This window comes from Mustela nigripes, chromosome 16 (assembly GCF_022355385.1).
Source record: "Mustela nigripes isolate SB6536 chromosome 16, MUSNIG.SB6536, whole genome shotgun sequence".
Classification (NCBI taxonomy): Eukaryota; Metazoa; Chordata; class Mammalia; order Carnivora; family Mustelidae; genus Mustela; species Mustela nigripes.
This window is the reverse complement of record NC_081572.1, coordinates 21,653,155-21,674,527: the sequence shown is the minus strand read 5'-3', so window position 1 is coordinate 21,674,527 and position 21,373 is coordinate 21,653,155. Positions and strand designations below refer to the sequence as shown.

At 35.3% G+C, this 21,373-nt stretch overlaps 2 protein-coding genes across 2 annotated transcripts in view; both read right to left on the bottom strand.

Annotated features, from left to right (window-relative positions):
- Nucleotides 1–18,995, bottom strand: part of IKZF3 (IKAROS family zinc finger 3) — a 92,417-nt gene extending 73,422 nt beyond the window's left edge. Inside the window, exon 1 of the mRNA XM_059380808.1 lies at nucleotides 18,751–18,995. Coding sequence (XP_059236791.1) covers nucleotides 18,751–18,757 — 7 coding nt within the window. The 5' untranslated portion in view covers nucleotides 18,758–18,995. The remainder of the gene's footprint in view (nucleotides 1–18,750) is intronic.
- On the bottom strand, nucleotides 8,625–8,804 carry LOC132004521 (ATP synthase subunit ATP5MJ, mitochondrial-like). The gene has a single exon (XM_059381042.1). It carries the CDS (start codon nucleotides 8,802–8,804, stop codon nucleotides 8,625–8,627), a length of 180 nt encoding a protein of 59 aa, XP_059237025.1.
- Nucleotides 18,996–21,373: the final 2,378 nt, after the last annotated feature.

The window sequence follows — 21,373 nt, the reverse complement described above, 5'->3', positions numbered from 1 at the left end:
TATTTCATTCTATTTTATCTTATTTTGGTTTTTACATTTTTAAATGGATAAAAAAATTAGGATACTATTTTATGCCACTTGAAAATTATGAAATTCAAATTTCAGTATCCAAAAATAAAGTTTTTATTGGAACACAGCCAAACTCCTTCATTTATATGCTGTCTATAGCTGCTTCTGTACTCCAATGGCAGTCAAACAGTTGTGACAGAGACTATATGAGTCAAAAAGCCTAAAACAATCACTGTCTCTGGTCCTTTACAGAAGCTCTGCTCTAGATCTTTTATTAATACTAACACTATATCATCCAATACAGTAGCCATGTGTGGTGATTTAACTTTAAATGTAAATTAATTAAAATAAAAAATTTAGTTTCTCAGTCACACCTGCCACATTTCAAGTACTTAACAGAACATGTGGCTAGCAGTTATTATATTGGACAGCACAGATAAGGAACATTTCAATCATCACAGAAAGTTCTACTGAATGATTCTGCTTTAGATTTTAGAATACCCTGCCATTGCTTGGGATACCGCTATAAAGCTATTTCTTTAAAACAAACAGTAAATCTCTGGATCGGGAAAAATTAAACCAAACCACATATAAAAATTATGGATGCCTGGGTGGCTCGGTCGGTTAAGTCTGCCTTTGACTCATGTCATGATCTCAGGGTCCTGGGATCAAGTCCCACATCAGGGTCCCTGCTCAGCGGAGCTCCTGCTTCTCCCTCTGCTTGCCTCTCACTCTGCCTGCTGCTCCCCCTGCTTGTGCGCTCTCTCTCTCTGACAAATAAATAAATAGAATCTTTAAAAAAAAGGCATATAAAAATTAAATATAAAGCAAAATTTTAAAGATACTATGTCAGGAAACAACAATGACCTTCTCCTACCAGTATTTCCAAAATTCCTGTAATTGGAATTTCAGGAAAAAGTTATGGTTTCCAGTAATGCAGTAATCAAAGATACAAAGCACTGAGACAGCCCCTTTCATACTCTTTGAAATATTAATGTTACTCTTTGGAGGGTAAAAAACAAAAATGAAGCAAAAATAAAACACTATATGATACCAAACACCCAGATACAATATTTTAAAAATATACTTATATGTATGTGTACAAATAAATATTTAGCATCATATTACCATTAGGGTTATTTTGCTATCATTAGATAAAACTATTTTTCTTATCTTATTTGTTTTTAAGATTTTATTTATCTTAAAGAGAGAGAATGAGAGAGACTGAGCATGAGAGAGTTGAGGGTCAGAGGGAGAAGTAGACTCCCTGCTGAGCAGGGAGCCTGATATGGGACTAGATCCCAGGACTCCGGTATCATGATCTGAGCTGAAGGCAGTCGTTTAACCAACTGAGCCACCCAGACGCCCTTCTTACCTCATATAAAAGCCAGAATTATAATCTAGCAGAAAATCCTAGCAAACACTCTTTTCCAATCATTTGCCCTCTTGCCCTTCCCACAACTAAATATCTAATCTCCTGATACAATTTAATTAAATCATCAGTGTTATCCATTGACACCTTATGTCTTAAATAACAAATCTTATAAAAGGTATAACCATTCTATTACTGAGATAGCTGACAAAAGTATTGGACTGTCTTCTGAAGCTTTCCAAGTACTCTAGAATTTCAAAGTTTTACTAGCAATCCCAAACAGTTTTCTACCGGTATTGAAAACCACCCTTCATCATGTTTACTGAGAGATGACAATTTCAAATTTGTTTTTATTCCTTCAGACTCTCTTCTCATTGACAAAGATGGCTTTGAAAACAATTTCACTTGTTAGAATTTTTTGTTAAGATACTGAGATTTTTCTCAGAGATTCTAGCGATTTATGTACTGCTAAATGAAAGCAGGTAGATTACAAATAAAATTTAAACTTGGAAATGACAGCAGTCCGGTTAATTGAGAATTCATCAAAGTTCCTGGGTGAAAGTTTTTACCGCTTAGCTCTATTATAAATTATCTATGAACAAAACCAAATATTTATATTGGCAACAAAATTTGTAATCTTATTTTTAACTCAAATGGTTGTAAACTTGCCTTTATTTTAATACTATTATAATTACCATTCAATTAAGAATACCAGCTAACAAAATTCTCTTCTTAGTTTCAGAAATCAGATTTCTATTCACTGGTCTGTTCTCCTGGTAGAAAGTGGAGGTGCTAAAGAAGAGCCAGATGTTAAATCTTAGAGAACTCCTCCACTGAGTTTGCCAGCTGCCAGCGACACTGATGCCTGACAGCTGCCAGAAAGCTGTCTCTCAGTGTTGACACTCCTTTTAATCTTCATAACGGTAAACTGACTGCCTATCCCCATGCCTCTTTTGAAAAAAATATTCTCTCTTACATAAAATGTTCACTTTTTCTCTTTTACTAAAACCTTTGTAAATTGAAACGCTGACTACAAAAATGTTCAATCGCAACGGTAACAGTCAGTACAGTAAATGTGGCAATGCAACAGAAGTATGAGTTACTATTTCTGAAAGGTCTTTCACCAGTTCTCTTAACACTACCACTTAAAATCATTCCTGGATTCTTAACACCACAAGAATAATATTATGTATAATGTATAGTATAGTATTATAATGTATAATGAAAAATAACCTCTATAAACAATGAAATTAGAATATCAGCTTTAGAGCGGTTATCTTAGCTATCTGGCTTCTTCTTCCCCTGAATTTCCTCAAATATCCCATTTGAGTTGCACAGTCTCCACTTAGACACTTCCAGTAATACAGAATGTTATTCCTTTCCATTTCAGAAAAACTCAAATGATTTTAAAAAGTTCCTCCTTAAATATAGCTGAACTCAAATTTCCTGAAATGTCCATTTTGGGTCCTAGTTCAGCTCTCTGGAAACATACAGGATAAATTATCATCCAGATGCTACCACTCAGTTCCTAACAATGTTGTGAGAGCTTTCTTCTGAACTTGGTTTTGTTTGCTTCTGGCTCTCCAAAAATGGGACATTCAGCACATAGTCCTGTGGTGCAAATGAGATTTCATATTATCTCACAATATTTCTGCAAGATAAACAGGTGCAGTGGCATTTATTATTCTCCTGATTATACACACCAAATTCAAGGCACAAAGACAAAAAAATACAAAGTCACATAATTGTCTAGAGGTATGATGTCAGAGACACATTAAGAAGAGAAGCAGGATTCATGTCTTGAATTATACTTAGTTTCAAGTAATTTAAACAATGTTTTAAAGTATTCTATATAAATTATACATTTTAGAAGTAGGTCAGATATTGCAAACACTTCAGTTGACTATGATCGAGGAGAAAGGAAGATATAAAATGAGAGTAATTCCTCTAACCCCAAAATACTTCTTTCCTTTCTACCTTGGGCTAAAGTAAAAGTTGAGAACTAGCAAGGTTACTTCTGTAGGGACACCAGATCAAATACAACCCACATCACCATTCCAGTTTTTCCTACCTTATTCTTTTTAAATAAAATATCCCATTTTCTCCCTAGATTAAATGTCTAATGAGGAAATTAAAAACTGTTGGGCACAGGGCTAAAATAAGCAATGCAACATCTAGTGTTATTTTCTTTAAAAGGTCAATTACTCTAAAATTGTAGAAAAATAAATATGATTTTATTTTACCATAGATATCATGTGCCATCAAACAAACATGTAGAGAGAAAAGGAAGAATGGGCATTTCATGTCATTGCTTCTTAAAAAGAGAAGTGCTAAAATGATTGAATCCAACATATTCCAAGTAAGATTTTTATCTTATAACCACAAAATATATAGTTTCTGTTATAAAATAACTGGAGTCAAAAACAATCATTCTTTTGGATGCCTGGGTGGTTCAATCAGTTAAGCGTCTGCCTGCAGCTCAAGTCACAATCCCAGGGTCCTGGGATTAAGTTCTGCATTGGCTCCTTGATCAGCAGGAGCCTGCTTCTCCCTTCGCCTGCCTGTCTCTCTCTCTCTCTCTCTCTGACAAGTAAATAAATAAAATCTTTTTTAAAAAAATCATTATTTTGATGTGGGTAATAAAGCTAAATGTGAAAGTTAACACAATCAAATTTCTAGAGAAGAATATTTTTATGGTCTTTGAGTAGGTAAAAATTTCTTAAACAGGATGTAAGAGGCACTCAATTCCAAAAGAAAAAAAATTGATATATTTGTCTTAATTACAGTTAAGAATTCGACTTATCAAGTAGATTAAGAAAACAAGCAAGTTATAGGCCGGGAGAGAAAATTTGCAATACACATCTGACAAAGTACATATTTCTTTTCTTTCTTTTTTTTTTTTTTTTTGCTTTTTGTTTTTGTTGTTGTGGTGGTGGTGGTTGTTTTAAAAAAGATTTTATTTATTTACTTGACACAGAGAGAGAGATCACAAGTAGGCAGAGAGGCAGGCAGAGAGAGAGGGAGAAGCAGGCTCCCTGCTGAGCAAGGAACCCGACGTGGGGCTTGATCCCAGGGCCCTGAGATCATGACCCAAGCCAAAGGGAGAGGTCCAACCCATTGAGCCACCCAGGTGCCCCCAAAGTACATATTTCTAAAATATTTTTTAAATGTCTATAAAATCAGTAAGAAAAAATACAGACAACCCAACTTAAAAAATTGTACAGAAGACTTAACAGAACTTTAGGAAAGAGGATATCCAAATGGCCAAAAAACATATGAAGAGGTATTAAATATCATTATTTATCAGGAAAATGTGAATTAAAACCACAATGAAATACCACTACACATACACCAGAATGGCTAAAATTTTAAAAGATCAACTGACAATAACAAGTGTTAGCAAGATGTGGAACAACTGGAACTCTCCAATATTGCTAGTGGGAGGGTAAACTGGTCCAACCACTTTAGAAACTATCTGGCAGTATGTATCAAAGCTATATATATACCTAACCTATGACCCAGAAATGCTAGCCCTAAATCTATATCCAAGAGAAATCAATGTGTATGTCCATCAAAAGACATGCATATGAAGGTTCATAATACAGATAAACACTGGAAACAATCAAATGTCCATCAAGAGTAGAATACCTTTTAATGATAAAAGAAAATTAACTACCAACAAATATAACAATGTGGGTAGATCTCAAAAGTATGTTGAGCAGAAGAAGCCAGACACCAAAAAAACACATACTATATGATTCTACTTATATGGAACTCAAGAACAGGAAAACTGATCTATGATGGTAGAAGTCTGAATAATATTTAACTTATGGCTAAGGGGTCATGCAAGTTATAAATGAGCATAATGGAACTTTCTGGGCTGATGCAAATGTTCCATAACTTGATCAGAAAAGTGTGTATATAGGTAAAAATTAATTAAGCTATATAATGTAAGATGTGTACTTCATTGCATAAATTATTGCTTAATTTTTAAAAAATCTGTTGAACGCTCAAACATATTCAAATACCTAAAATCGCAGACCTTAGAATTGCCATTATAGCACTATCTTCCCACTTTCGAAAAAAGTAAATTTCAAGGTTTTCTCATGCTTCTTTGTAGAAGAGTACAGATTATACCAACCATTTACTAAATGCACAGCATACATCTTAAAAATTCTCACAGTGAGGAAATATATTTACATGGCATGTGTTCAAGTAGATATGAAGATATATTCAGTGACAGCTAATACTGCAATCAAACCTCCCTGAGAACTGAGATTTCAAGATTTGTGTCAATTTTGCTCCTGGAGTTGTTGTTGGTGGTGGTGGTGCTGGTGTGTGTGTGTGTGTGTGTGTGTGTGTGTGTGTGTGTGTAATAAACTTAGGCTACAGATAGTTTAACTCTCATTCATCTTTGGAAAACAAAAACAAAATCTCTTGATGCACATTTCTCTCCAGCAACAGCTCCGCTTACTTCTCTGCTTCTTTCCTAGCTAAACTTTTGGGGGAAATGGTCTACATTTCTACTTCCTCTATTCCCATCCTTTAACCACTTTAAATTTGGTATCCACCCCCACCACTCCACAGAAACCACTTTTGTTAAGACCACTAGTAAGTTTTATGTTGCTAAAACCAATTTGTACTTTTTCCTCCTTATATTACTTGATTTTTCAGCAACATTCAACATAGCTGACCACCTACTCCTTCAGGAAACACTCCTATCTCTTGATTCCATTACACTACACTCAGCTGGTTTTCCTCCTGTCTTTCTTTTTCTCTTTTGCTGGCTCTTTCTTTTCTGCCTGACCACCTAAATTAGATGTTTCTCAGAGCCCAATCCTGAGCCCCCTTCTTTTTTTTTTTTTTTAAGATTTTATTTATTTATTTGACAGACAGAGATCACAAGCTTGCAGAGAGGCAGGCAGAGAGAGAGAGGAAGAGGAGGAAGCAGGCTCCCCACTGAGCAGAGAGCCCGATGCGGGACTCAATGCCAGGACCCTGGGACCATGACCTGAGCCGAAGGCAGAGGCTTTAACCCACTGAGCCACCCAGGTCCCCCCTGAGCCCCCTTCTTATGAAACATTCTCTTTTTAGGTGATCCCATCTACTCTCATGGCATTAAATATCACCTATGTGCTGCAGATGACCAAATTTCTATCTCTAACCAAACCTCTTATTTAGAGGAGAGGTTCACCAACCATGTCCCTGACCATTAATCTCCATGTTAGCACTCTTTCTATTTCCTTCAGAGCACTTACATAATTTTAATTATTTCATTTGTTACTTACTTATTGGGAGGAGGTGTCTGTCTTTTTTACCCAACTATAAATTCAACGGCAGCAAAAGCACTGCCTATCTTGCTTACCATTGTATTGCCAATATTTTGTATACATGGCATATAATAGGCATTCAATAAATATTTTTTAAATGAATAATGAATGAAGATTTCTGGTTTTTGGGTTAGGTTGTGTTATAAATATTGTATTACAAAACAAATAAAAAACAAATGTTATAAAGCTTTTTGTTACTCAACTATCTTTTAAAATCAGCATTTAAATAAAAAATATATGCTAAATACATATATAAAAATGATCTACCAACATTTACTATGAGACTGATGATAGGCTGCACTGATACTTTTTTTTTTTTTTTGGATTTTAATGTTTATTCATATACTTTCAGATTCCACCTTGTAATTTACCTATATAAATTATTAGTTGTCAAGTTTTGGTTTAATATAATGAAAGAATACCTATAATTATCAAATAGGCTATTAAAACACTCTTCCTTTTTCTAACCACACAGATGGAAAGACCAAACATTCTCTATATTCTTGAACCAAAACAATATATTGTAATATGCTGAATAGAGATGCAGGTAGAAGACTCAGATATCTTCTATTAAACCAGACATTAAAGAGTTGGGTTTAAAAAAAACAATGTAAAGCAATGTTACTCTTCTCACTAATTGTTTGAAAATACAGTTATCTTCAACAAATACAGTATATATTTTTAACATGTAGTAGATTTGCTATTATTTTAGATGAATTAATACATAACTATTTTTAGAAAAGTCTAAATTTTAATTTCTAATACAGTAAATATTGATATAACCCAAAGAAACAGATGCTCCTTGGAGTTAAAAAAAATTAAGAATGTAAAATCTAATCTTGAGGCTAAAAATTTGGTCTAGAACCACTGCTTTAAACAATGACAGAGTTTGCATTTTATTCAAAGTGCAGTGAGGAGCCATTTTATTTTATTTTTAGAATGACTTAATTTAATTTTTTTATTGTGTTACATTAGTCACCATAAAATACAACATTAGTTTTTCTTTTTTTTTTTTAACATATAATGTATTATTTGCTTTAGGGGTACAGGTCTGTGAATCATCAGTCTTACAAAATTCACAGTGCATACCCTCCCCAATGTCCATCACCAAGCCACTCCTCTCCCCTCCAGCAACCTTCAGTTTGTTTCCTGAGATTAAGAGTCTCCTATCATTTGTCTTCATCCCTGTTCCCATCTTGTTCACTTATTCCCTCCCTTCCCCCCATGAACCCCCACCCTTCCTCTCAAGTTCCTCATATCAGAGAGATCATATGATAATTGTCTTTCTCTGATTGAATTATTTCACTCAGCATAATACCCTTTAGTGCCATCCACATCACTGCAAATGGCAAGATTTTGTTTCTTTTGATGGCTGCATTGCACTGATACTTTTCAAACTGTGGGCAATGTTTATAAGGCTTCAACATGCACAAGAATTCCCCAAAAAACTTGTTAAAATGCAGATTCGAATTCATCATGTCTGGCCTAAAATTCTGCATTTGTAACAACTGCCAGATGTTGCTAATGCTGCTGGTCCACAGACTCTATTTCTATTAGCAAGGGTCTAAAGGATCTTTTAAATGACTTATGAACTGAAATAAACATTTGCTGGACCTCACCTTTATGTCTAGTACTATGCGAGGTGATTTTCATATGCATTATCTTATTTAGGCTGTGGCTATTCTCTTGTAGTATAGTAAACTCAGAGCGGTTTTCAACCTTACCAAGGCCAAGTATCCCCCTTTTGTTTTTTAGTTTATTTTTTTGCACCTCATGGTTATATTTATTTGCACCACAAAGGAAACAACACATCTACAAGTGTATAGCAATACTCCATGTTCCCATCTAACAGAGCTTCTGAGATTTATAGCCAGACTAATGTGCCATCTGATGCATACTCCAAGTAAAGCTGGTTAATGGTGACCATGAACAGGTGCAGGATTGAAAGCTTTTAAGGCTTTACTTCTTTTATCAGCACTCCTGATTTCATAAATGATGAAGTCCATCAACCCCATTCCTACCCAAATCTGGCAAACTTGGGTATAGTAGGACTTCAATGGGACCCAAATATTTTTAACAAGGCTTTGAAGCATCTCAACACAGAACCCCTAGTTCAGGCCACCTTCGCCCACACAGCCAATGATCTGGAAAGAAGTGTCCTCCTTTTAGGAAAATATTTTATAATACCTCTTTTATCATCACGAATTAAATACAGCCCATCCATACATGTAAGATTTTTCCTTTTTTAAAATAATTATTTGTTTATTTATTTATTTATTTAAGAGAGAGAGAGAAAGCATGAGTGGGAGAGGCAGAAGAAGAGGGAGAGAGAATCCCAAGCAGACTCTACCGTGAGTGTGAAGTGTGACAGGAGGCTTGATCCTTGGCTGAGATCATGACCTGAGCCAAAGCCAAGAGTTGGAGGTTCAACCAACTGTGCCACCCAGGCACTCCTTTAAGCTTTTAATAAAGCCACATTTGTCAAGCAAAGGTGAAAAATGATAATAAAGTATTCTGTATTTCAATAGGTAAGTATACCAGCACAATTATTTTAGAACAGATAATAAAGTAGTCATATATATTTGTAGAATCAACATGAATGCAAGACCTAAAAATACAGAAGGATACAGGTTCTATCAATAATGGCAAAAGAGCCTTGGCTCTGAACATAATAAAGAATCATCTTCCCTTCATTTATATAGTAATTTCATTCTTAGACAATTTAGACTGTATTGAAACGATGCAAAAATACTGTTTATCCATAAAATGGAGTTAGATTCTGACAGTCATTAGACATAAAAAGCTACTGAGTTTCAGAAAAAGGGAAAAACTCCAACCTGGAATGAAGGATGGCTTCCTAAAAGGGATGGCATTTGCAATAGAACATAATGAATGAACAAAGATTTCAATGAGATTGTGATGCTATTAACAGTGATGGGAAGTCAGGAGAAGTTAGTTTGGGTTGAAGAGATGAAATCGTTTTTGGACTTGCTGGATTTGAACAGCAATAAAAAATGAGAGGGTAGGAAAAGTAATGCATGTTCAGAGACCACTAACCAGCCCACCAACAGTAGAGACAGAGGACACCACTGGCAAGGTATACTGAAGCTACATTGTGGATTTTCTTAAATGCTCTACTAAGAAATCCTTAAAATGGTTTTTCAGTAGGGGAGTAACTTGATATTTTAGGATGATCATTTTGGCAGCAATCCTCAAAATGGATTGAAGGAAGTAAGTCTAGATACAGGGTTACCAGTAGAAAAAAAACCATGTAAGAGTCTGAATCCATAGTTTTCAAAATGGGTTCTATGGAACTCCACGAATATGGAACTCCACGGCAGAGGGCTCCCACAGGTGCCACTCTGTTTCAGGAGAAGAAAAGGGCTAACAGTAGTTGTTTCTCTCTCCTTCATCTCACTGGAACATCACCCTTGCATCTGTCCCACAAAAGATTTTTGTATAAAAGCGTGTTCTGTTGATTAAAAATAAATTTTTGTCATTTTTTGTGTGTCTCATTCAATTCTTTTTTTAATATAATTTTTTATTTTTTTATTAACAGATAATGTATTATTAGCCCCAGGGGTACAGGTCTGTGAATCGCCAGGTTTACACACTTCACAGCACTTACCATAGCACATACATTCCCCAATGTCCATAACCCAACCATCCACTCCCTACCCCCCTCCCCCAGCAATCCTCAGTTTGTTTTGTGAGATTAAGAGTCTCTTATAGTTTGTCTCCCTCCCGGTCTCATTCAATTCTTGTTGAATGGACCATGGCATACCTCAAGGAGTCATCATATAATATCAGTGTCATTGTATAGAGTACTTGCCACAAGATCTATAAGCATTACACTAATTTTTACTATAAATTTTTTTAAGTCATTATTGTTCCATTATACAGAGTATGTCTCCATCCCTAAGTTAGATTACCTGTATGTTAAAATGGTGACATATCCTAATTCTTTTACCCATTAATTCTGAGGAATTTTGTTTTTATGGTGGCAAGCAGAAGTGTGTTGGTCAGGATGGTCCATGAAGTCTTTTGTCCTGCTGAAATGATTCTCAAACCAAGAGAGGAAGAGTATCAGTGGCTTACACCAGTTATAAATAATCTCTCTCACCTGGTCCCCTTGAATCTGCTGGCATACAATTGCTTTAGACAACTATTTCTTGTAGGCCAATGGGCCAGCTATTTCTCAAGGACTGAATGATACAGCATAGTATTTACAGTACCAAAATGAAGTTAGGAAACTTAGTCTTAACAAAGGAAGTTGTAGAACCAAAGGGAAGGGGTTTAATTTCTAATACTCATAATTTCTACAGAACTTGCTGAATCTTAGACAACAGTGGCTTCCAGAAACTACTTAGTTAAAAAGGATCTGTTTCTATCCCAGCAGTTTTTAAACTTTTCTTGAAGAAGCACTTCATTTTTCAAATGAAATCTTACATAGATTACCATACATAAAACAGATAAAGTAGTATCTTAGTAGTATACAATACACTAAATTCAAATATATAATAATTACTGAAAGGTGAAACAATGAGAACAATAAGCTGTTTTAATAAACAAAAACCAAAAATCTATAGATACAGATGAAACTTGCAGCTTTATATCAGCTTCAAATAAATACATTATTACTGTTTTTTTAATTTGTCAATATGAAAAGAAATGAAGATGCTTATATATAAAAACTGTTACCACTTGCAAGTGTTTCATCTTATTATTTCAGAATAGTTTTTAAACTATTCCCTGAAATTTGAAAGAGGATGGAAAAATAACCTTTCTTTCAGAGTTGAGTCACTAAAAATATCTAATCTTTACACTCTTAAATTATGAACATAAAAATCAGCAAGAAATAACCAACCTTACAATAAGTATTTAAAAAATTTATAATATAGAATCATGGTTACCATGCTCACATTCTTATTATTGAGCAGTTGGTTACTACACTGGTAAAAGCATGTTCCAAGCACATTAGTCTGAGCCTTTATGGGCACTTAGTTAAATAGAGGGAATAGGAGAGTTAATGATGTTCTTATATAATTTTACATGCGCAATTATGGACAGGAAAAAAAATACAGGTGTGGAACCACAATCTTACTCGTCACATTTATAAAATGTTAATATTTCAAAGAGTTTCAAAGAATTGGTAAAAAAAAAAAGTTTCATTTTGAGGTCAAAGTATAAATTTATACATTGATAATCTTCAATGCATTTGGTAAATGATACTCAAGAAAGTCAAATAAAATTTAAATCAAGTTAGCTTCTGATGCACATCTGTGGTACTGTCTACATAGTATGCAAGCATAAAATCAACTATTAATGGCTATTAGTGAGTGATTTCCTAATTACAGAGATAAAGGCAGATGATAACAAAAATGATTAATTGTTAGGCATAAAAATTAGTAACTTTCAGTTTTCAGACCAGAGCTATTATATATAGCTGTGATGTAACTCCACATCTATAAACTATTTACAGGTTTATGAGCATGATCGTTTTTTAATATCCACTGACTCTGTATGACGACTATTTTAGGAAACTATTTTGATGTGCCAAATATTCAGATAAGTTAAAAGTCTTTCAAATAGGTATCACTTTGCAAGTGAGCTGATAGTGCTGCAATAGAAAACTCAAATTAAGAGAAATATGTTGTCAATTTTAAGAATCACAACATTTGTTATAAAGAAATAGTTTATTGTGGAAAGTACAGTGCTTCACTGAAATAAAGAATGTAGCAAAATTTTTTTTAAAATCCAAAAGTTAGAAGACACTCTATTATTCTGCCCAAAGTAGAGCCAATATTGGATTAGAAAAAGATGGTAGTATTCATATTGTTGGATTTAGCCAACATTCTAAACTCTTCTATCAAACCTTTAAAAGCTCCACTGACAAATTAGCCAGCAAAATTAGTTTCAATGTCACTCTTCTCCTTATTTTCTTTACCCTAAAAGCTGAACAAATAATCAAAAGACCAAACACACAGGCAACTGATTCATTAATTTATTCATTTAATATGACCATAGTTCTACTATGTGCTAAGGAATGGGCTGATGATAAAAAGATACTTACCCTTTGGAACCTGACAGTCTAGAAGGATCTACAGTTATATTAATTACCAAAATAAGCAAGAAATCTAGTTAAATAATCTTCAGATAATTAAGAGTTACAAGTAGAAAATATAGCTTTATATTGTTTCATCAGTGATGCTATGGAAATAATTCAGTTTTGCTTATTTTTTAAAAGTTTCTGTATAGGGGCGCCTGGGTGGCTCAGTGGGTTAAAGCCTCTGCCTTCGGCTCAGGTCATGATCTCAGCGTCCTGGGATCAAGCCCTTCGTCGGGCTCTCTGCTCAGCAGGGAGCCTGCCTCCTCCTCTCTCTCTGCCTGCCTCTCTGCCTATTTGTGATCTCTGTCTGTCAAATAAATAAATAAAATCTAAAAAAAAAAAGTTTCTGTATAAACCCACAAATAATCTGATGTGCCAAAAATTTCAGCTCTAAGAACATATATTAATAAACACATTTGTGATATAAAAAGTTGGGAGATAAACTGATTTTGAATTTTTGACAGTGAGTAAAGAGTATTGTTTCATAAACACATTTTATTCTATTTCAGATCTATTATTAAACACCTACTTTTTTAATCTCTTCTAAGAGGAACACATATACACATATCCACTATAATCCAGTATCAACTCCATATTATTTTGATTTACTCTACACTACTTTGGACTCTAAGAATTTTAATTTTGGATGCAGAAAGTAGATTTTCATTAATGCTGAAAAATTATCTCATTCAAAATCGTGGGAATTAAAGTGTTTTGATAATTATATAGTAATAATAACTAAAAGGTATACATTGGTCATATTTAAAATAATCTACATATAATAGAAATCTAATTATTGTTTAATTATTTCATTTCTTTTTTAGAGATTCAAAAGACCTTAGAGTCATCCTTATGGTTTTAAATTTTTATAAATATACCAGTTAGGGGGTGCCTGGGTGGCTCAGTGGGTTAAGTTGCTGCCTTCGGCTCAGGTCATGATCCCAGAGTCCTGGGATCGAGCCCCACATCAGGCTCTCTGCTCAGCATGGACCCTGCTTCCTCCTCTCTCTCTGCCTGCCTCTCTGCTTACTTGTGATCTCTGTCTGTCAAATAAATAAATAAAATCTTTAAAAAAATAATAAATATACCAGTTAGTAAAAATTTGTATTTTTAAAAAGCTAGATAGCAGAGTGATCTCTATGTCCTTGTGATGTTTAGGATCTCTTTTCAAAATAATTAATGAATTCTTAATACAAAAAAATCCTTTTATTGAGCACCTACTACAGGCAGGTTTCTGTATTAATCTCTCAGTTCCTCTCATACATGATCTAGAACTACAGCTTGAGTCAGGCGCCAATTAACACTGGATGTCTAATAAAAGATGTGTGAATAATCTTTTAGTCCTAAATAAGTGAATATATACAGTTAATATGCTGACAAGCTTATAATAATGTATAAAAAGGTATTACTGGAAAGTTGTATGCTAATTTTATGGTATCATCTATATCTTACTGACTGAGAAAGCTAATTTCTATTCATATTTGATCCATATTTTAATGGACTAATACGTGATCCTGAAATCTGTCAATATAAAGTTAATAGAATACATTTGATTTTAGGAATAGTTTAGCCAATAAAACCAATAACATTTTTGTTTTCTTGGCATTCTTTTCTATTATACTGTTTAATTAAGTACTTTAAATTTTTCTGAGTTCTATCAAAAAATTGCTATCATCAATAAACTACTACTCATAACAATTAATCAAATAAAAGGCATCATAATAAACATAACAGAAGTTGCTTTTCAGCACTATTTTTTTTTCTTTTAAAGGTTTTATTTATTTATTTGACAGAGAGAGATCACAAGTAGGCAGAGAGGCAGGCAGAGAGAGGGGAAGGCAGGCTCCCTGCTGAGCAGAGAGCCTGATATGGGGCTCGATCCCAGGACCCTGGGATCATGACCTGAGCCGAAGGCAAAGGCTTTAACCCACTGAGCCACCCAGGCACCCCTCAGCACTATTTTCTTAATTGAATGCAACAAACTCTGAGGTTCTTTTATGAACCAAGAACTATTCCAGGAACTAAGTACACAAAAATAAGACATATTCTCTGCCCTCTAGAAGGAAAGACCAGGGAGAATAAATATTTAAATCAATAAATAATTTCAATACAATTGGCAAAAATAGGCACAGAAAGGAAAGGCTCTTAGCTTAGGTGGAAGAAGGTGAGGGACCAGAAGGGTGACCACCAGAAGGCACCAGAGAAGGTCATCAGAAGGAGGGCATCTGCAGAGCCTTCAGGGTGTGATGCCTGAGCAGAATCTTGAAGGACAAGTAAGCATAATCATGTACAGAATGGGTTGAAGACTTCAGTGAAGAAACTGTGAAATCCCATGTTGGATCATAGAAAGCATGAACAGGAATCTTTTTTTTTTTTTTTTAAAGATTTTATTTGGGGCGCCTGGGTGGCTCAGTGGGTTAAAGCCTCTGCCTTCGGCTCAGGTCATGATCCCAGGGTCCTGGGATCGAGCCCCCTATCGGGCTCTCTGCTTGGCAGGGAGCCTGCTTCCTCCCCTCTCTCTCTCTGCCTGCTTCTCTGCCTACTTGTGATCTCTGTCTGTCAAATAAATAAATAAAATCTTTAAAAAAAAAAAAAGATTTTATTCATTTGCCAGAGATAGAGAGAGTACACACAAGCAGGCAGAGAGGCAGGCAGAGGCAGTGAGAGAAGCAGGCTCCCTGCCAAGTAAGGAGCCCGATTCGGGACTTGATCCAAGGATCTTGGGATCATGACCTGAGCTGAAGGCAGTGGCTTAACCAACTGAGCCACCCAGGAGTCCCACGAACAAGAATCTTCTAAAATTATGTTCTATCAGGATCCTGTGGCCTTTCTGTAGCTTTTGTTCTTTTGAACTTTACCATTTCATCCTTCATATGCTCATAATGGAGGGCTCAGTAAACTCCACCATTTGGAGGCTGTATCTCTGTAAACGCAACCATCCAGAGCATAGAAAGGGAATTAGAAATGAAAAATTGCTTCCACAAAAGCCATGTGGAAAGAAGCAGAAGCTGACATCAAGAAGAAGACAAAATTTGTTCAATAACCCTGGAATATTTAGTGTGGGGGACATTCAACTCTACAGTTCAAAACACCCGCGAGTTTATATTATAGAATAATAATAAACCACCTGATGGTCAGAATAGTAACCCAGGGTCACCAAGATAAAGTTATCTCTTGTGTACTTTGTTTATAAGACAGGGAGTTGTGTAATAAATACACTTAGAAAGATCTCTATCCAAAATAGAAAAGTTTTATATTAAATAAGAAACATGTCAATACCTATGAAATTTATATTTGTGAACAACCTCATTTCTCAACCATAACAGATAGAAGAACTACTGCTATTACAACACAAATAACAAAATTTAGCAACATCAAGAGTCTTTGGATAGAAAATATCTCAGATCACAGATTGTGAGAAAAGAAAAGAGTTACAGTTTCTGAGTTATTTATTCGATGTACTAACTTTTCATTTTGAAATTGAAATTGACAAGATTTCAATTTCAAAAGCTTATGTCATCTGACATCTTCATAGATAGAATGTCTCAATAAATGTTTGCTGAAGAATGAATTAAAAAATTTTTATATGCTGAGAGTATGAATAACTAAACAGCTTTACATTTCACAATAAACTGTAGTATGTTAATTTGATCACCAAATTAGGCAGAAAATAAAGGTATTCCATAAAGTCTTCTACTTTCTTATACTGCCAAGAAATGAGAGGTATAGGGGCACCTGGGTGGCTCAGTGGGTTAAAGCCTCTGCCTTTGGCTCAGGTCATGATCCCAGGGTCCTGGGATAGAGCCCCGCATCGGGAAGCCTGTTTCCTCCTCTCTCTCTCTCTGCCTGCCTCTCTGCTAATTGTGATCTCTATCTGTCAAATAAATACAATCTTAAAAAAAAAAAAGAGAGGTATACACTGTAGTTCAAATCTCTGTATTTTGAGTCCAAAATGTCAGGATAATAAAAAATATTTTAAATATCAAGCACATGTGCCAGATTAGTCAATCTGTTAGCTATAATAAACTAGATATTTTACTACATTGACTACTCCATCTTCAAGGACCTGATGATAGAAAAGCCAAATTCACATCGTTAATCATTTTTAAATTTTATTTTTTGATGTAAGTGTTGAAGTTTTTACATTAAGCACACTATATACTATCCATCTCTATGGACCTATGAATTTAATCTAGATATCCAGACATACAACTGATCACTGCCTATATCCTATATCCCATCTTTCTCCCTTTATAGTTTGTACATTCTAACTCAAATTCTATACAAGGGTTCATTCCTTTCTTATTCAGACAGTCTTTATTCAGGCTTATCTAAAAGTTTGTTAGGGCCATTACTATCCCAAATTATGCTATTAAGCTAGTAATTTATTTATTTCACATTAAATGAATTCAGGAGTATTAACATTTACTAGGAAATATTCTCCTTCCCACAGATTTACACTATTCTGTATGTTAGTTTGGAGAAGCGAAAGGACTAAGAAAAAATGGTGTTGAATATTAATTTATAACTTCACAAAAACAAATTTAGCAAATCATCTATAATAATGAAAGCATGAGAGTTTTTTAAATTATTTTTTCGTAATGTATAGTGACCTAATTTTTCCCCGTTCTTGGACAACCAGACCTTTACATGTTAACAATTACACTTCATAAACCATTTTTAAATATTCACAATGTCAAATTTTAGAGCACCCTCAATAATTTAAAATTTAATAGCATAGTTTTTCATAAGAGAAAACACCTGAAGCATTATTCATAATGGCCATTTAAAAGTTTCCATATCCATACTAAACGCATTGACTTGTTTGGCATTCTATAAGAAAAAAAAAATTATATGGGCCACAGCAGTTAGAAAAATTGTAAGCATACCCATGTAAATACTTCAGGATCATAATATTGCATTCAATGATATTATGTTTGTGGGGGGGGGGGAGAACCTCTACCTCCTATACCTTGTATCCCAAAATATTTAATCAAATTTAAATAACTTCATATATTCTAGATTTAGAGTTGCCAAAGATCAAGGTTAATTGACAACAGAAAATCCTTCGATTATTATGAAAAAATCCATGTTATTCATAAGATTTATCAAATTAACATTTTTATTAGATGTCAGTATCTCATTTATTAAGACAATGAATATGTTTCTCACAAATTCTGATCTTCGAAATATCATCACCTTCCCCAACTTGAAATGCATCTGCCATTTTCAAGGTTTTACAAACATTTGTTGAACAGACCACTGAGAAGTTTACAATAGTAGTGTGAATTTTTAGTTACCCAAGTAAGTATATACTGTAAAATTTTTGAGAAACGAGGAGTTTCACGACTTTCAAAATTAATTCAAATGAAATTTTTAAATGGAGCTTGATTTTTGCTTTGGGTAAAGAAAGATCATTAGAAGATAGAGTTCCAAGGGAACCACCAGTGCCAACCACATAAAAATTTACCTTTCCCATATGATAACATTAACTCTTAGAAGAAAAAAACTGTCACGTTTCATTCTAAAGAAGTCACTCAGATTAGCATAATTCCAATGGACACTAAGCCATGGAGGAAAAAAGCATCCAAAAAGATCAGGGATTCCAACCTAGTTTGCTGCCATTTCAGGGACGCCCCACAAGTACTCTTCCTCTGCAGACTTTGAGTTGACCCCTCATGTCTGACAACCCTTAAGACATAAAACTGAGGAGAAGTTACCACTTTCCAAAGTTAGGTGGGGGCTTGGGGGGGGCAGTATGAGAGATGTATGAGAACCGACACGCTTTGCCTTCTGAAATACCTCATATTTACTTTTGACAAAAGAAATAAATAGAAGCAAAACCGAGATTCAGAAGGAACTCTCTCTGCTGCGTGCACCGGTCGAACTTTTCAAAGACCCCTTAGAAAAGAAGCGGGCTGGAGGCTCACCTTCCATCTCGCCGCCGGGCTGGGCTGGGCTGGGCTGGATTGGATTGGAGTTGCGCTCTGGCTCCCCGGCCGCTCCACGTGCTCCTGCCGTCGCCGGGACGCTGCGCGCAGCTGGCGGGAGATTCCCGGCGTGGGGAGTCCCCGGGATCCGGCAGCCGAGTCGGCGCAGATTGAAAGGGGCAGGAGCCGGCGACTGGCCGGTGCGCGGGGTTACAGCGGCGCTGGCTGGCGGCGGCTTTAAAGTACGCCCGCCAAGGAGAGCCCGAGGTTCCGCACCTCCAGCCCCCTTTTGAATGTCAAACCTGAGAACCAGATAGGATGGAAATGGGGCATCAGTAAATTGTCCCAAAGTATCTATTTAAGAAGGATAATGGATGGGAGGGTAATATGTGGGGGAGGGACGATCTGGATTGTTTTCTTAAGTTCAACGTTTAAGTTCAAAGAGGTTTGTCTTAAATTTAACAAGATCTGGAACTATTGGTCTAGATTCGGGGATGATAGCAATGAATATCGTCAAAGAGAACTCACTCCGTTTGAAGTCTTGTGTTTTTCTTCCTGTTTTTCTTTTCACGTGATAATTCTTGGTCCAAGTTTTCAGAAAATTCTAAGACAGTTCAAAGGGATTTGGACCCTTTTATCAACTTTTTCATTTCGGGAAGCAAAAATTCTCTCACTTTTGTTTTCACGTACTCTGTACTCTATGTGTTTATTTTCTACTACTCTGCTTTCTTCCAAGTAGGATCTGAGACAGCTTACAAAAAACATATACATATACATACATACAATGTATCAGAAAAGTAAGTAAAGAAAATAGAGCTAAGGGGAGGGTGTGATAAGATAGTAAAATTAATTAAAGGATGTTACTGCACAGAAACATACCAGTCAACATCTTTTCCTAGTATCCTTCTTGCTTTATAGAGGTAAAGCACAAATTTGACTATAGGAAAAGGAAAGGGGAAGTGACCGGATGACAATTTTTCAAAAGCAGAACTTTTCTTCACATTGAAGTCTAAGGGACATTGTTCCAGTGAATCCTTATAAAGATATCCATTGTGTTGAATTGGACAACATGTGAATGATTCTCAAAAAGGTCACTTCCACCCTTGTTAGAAAATTACATTGTTACTGCATACAAATCTACTTCAGACTTAAGGTTGGCGGGTTGTGCATCAGCAGACCATATCAGAAGAAACCCACACTTACAAACTAAAGTGTCTATATTGTAATTTATGAATTTTAGTTTATTTTAAATATGGGTTGGTATAGAAGGTCAACATACATGTGTGTGTATCAATATACATACACATTTATGTGTGGTGGGTGATTTTTTTTTTTTTCCTGAGTAAACAGCTTGCATTGTCTTTGTTTTAAGATCATGACACCATGGAGGTATCTCTGTAGATTGTATGGTTTAGAGTTCTGTGGGATAATATCAATTTTGGAGAAATACTCTAAACACCAGGTCTAATTATAGTATTGAAAGGGGAAATTTGTTGTTTGTTAGTTTCTAAAAGCAAAAATAGCACATCAAAAGTAGCAGAAGAGGAACTGTAAAATTTCACAGGGATGGTTTAAGGATGAATAGTTATTTGGTTATTAAAAGGATGTAAAACTGTTATTATACTTAGCAGTGGAACGTGTTACTGCTCTGTAAATAATTAGTTCAAAATGAAGTATTTCAGACTCCAGAGAATGGTACTTAGGGGAATAAATAAAAAGTAGGTGGATGAAATAATTTATGTAGCTACTCCACCCTCAAGGAGGTGGAGCATAATAACCACTCCTTAGTGTGGGCTTTCGATAGTGACTTTCTTCCAAACAGTACGGTGTGTAAGGGAGGGAAAAGAGTAATTTTGAAGAAGAGAAATCTGACAAACACTACCTTAGCCAGGTGATCAAGGTAACGTCAACAGTGATAAAATACATTGATAGTATGTACGTTTAATACAATTTTATGGGAATGGCACTTATCTCTATAGTTATCTACCCAAAAATCTATGCCCTAAGTAAAATAATGAGAAAATGTCAGACAAATTCCCGTAGAGAGGCATTCTGCAAAGTACCTAACTAGTTAAGGTCAGGTAATGGCATCAAAATGGTCATTAACTCTCAAGGTTGTCAAAAACAAGAAATGTCTGAGAAACTGTCACAGCCAAGAAGAACCTAAGGAAACATGATGACTTAATGTAGTGTGGGAGTCTGGATGGGATTCTGGAGCAGAAAAAGGACATTTAAGTAAAAGCTAAGAAATCTAAATAAAGTAGATGCCTTATTTAACAGCCATGTATTGATGCTAGTCCATTAATTGTGAGAAATGTACAATACTAATGGCAAGATGTCATTAGTAGGGAAAACTAGGTGGGAGTACACAAGAACTCTGTACTACATTCACAATTTTTCTGTAGATCTAAAACTGTTTTTTAAGACTTTATTCATTCATTTGACAGAGAGAGACACAGCAAGAGAGGGAACACAAGCAGAGGGAATGGGAGATGGAGAAGCAGGCTTCCCACTGAGCAGGGAGCCGGATGTGGGGCTCTCTCCCAGAACCCTGAGATCATGACCTGAGCCCAAAGCAGATGCTTAAGGACTGAGCCACCCAACTGTTCTAAAATTAGAAGTT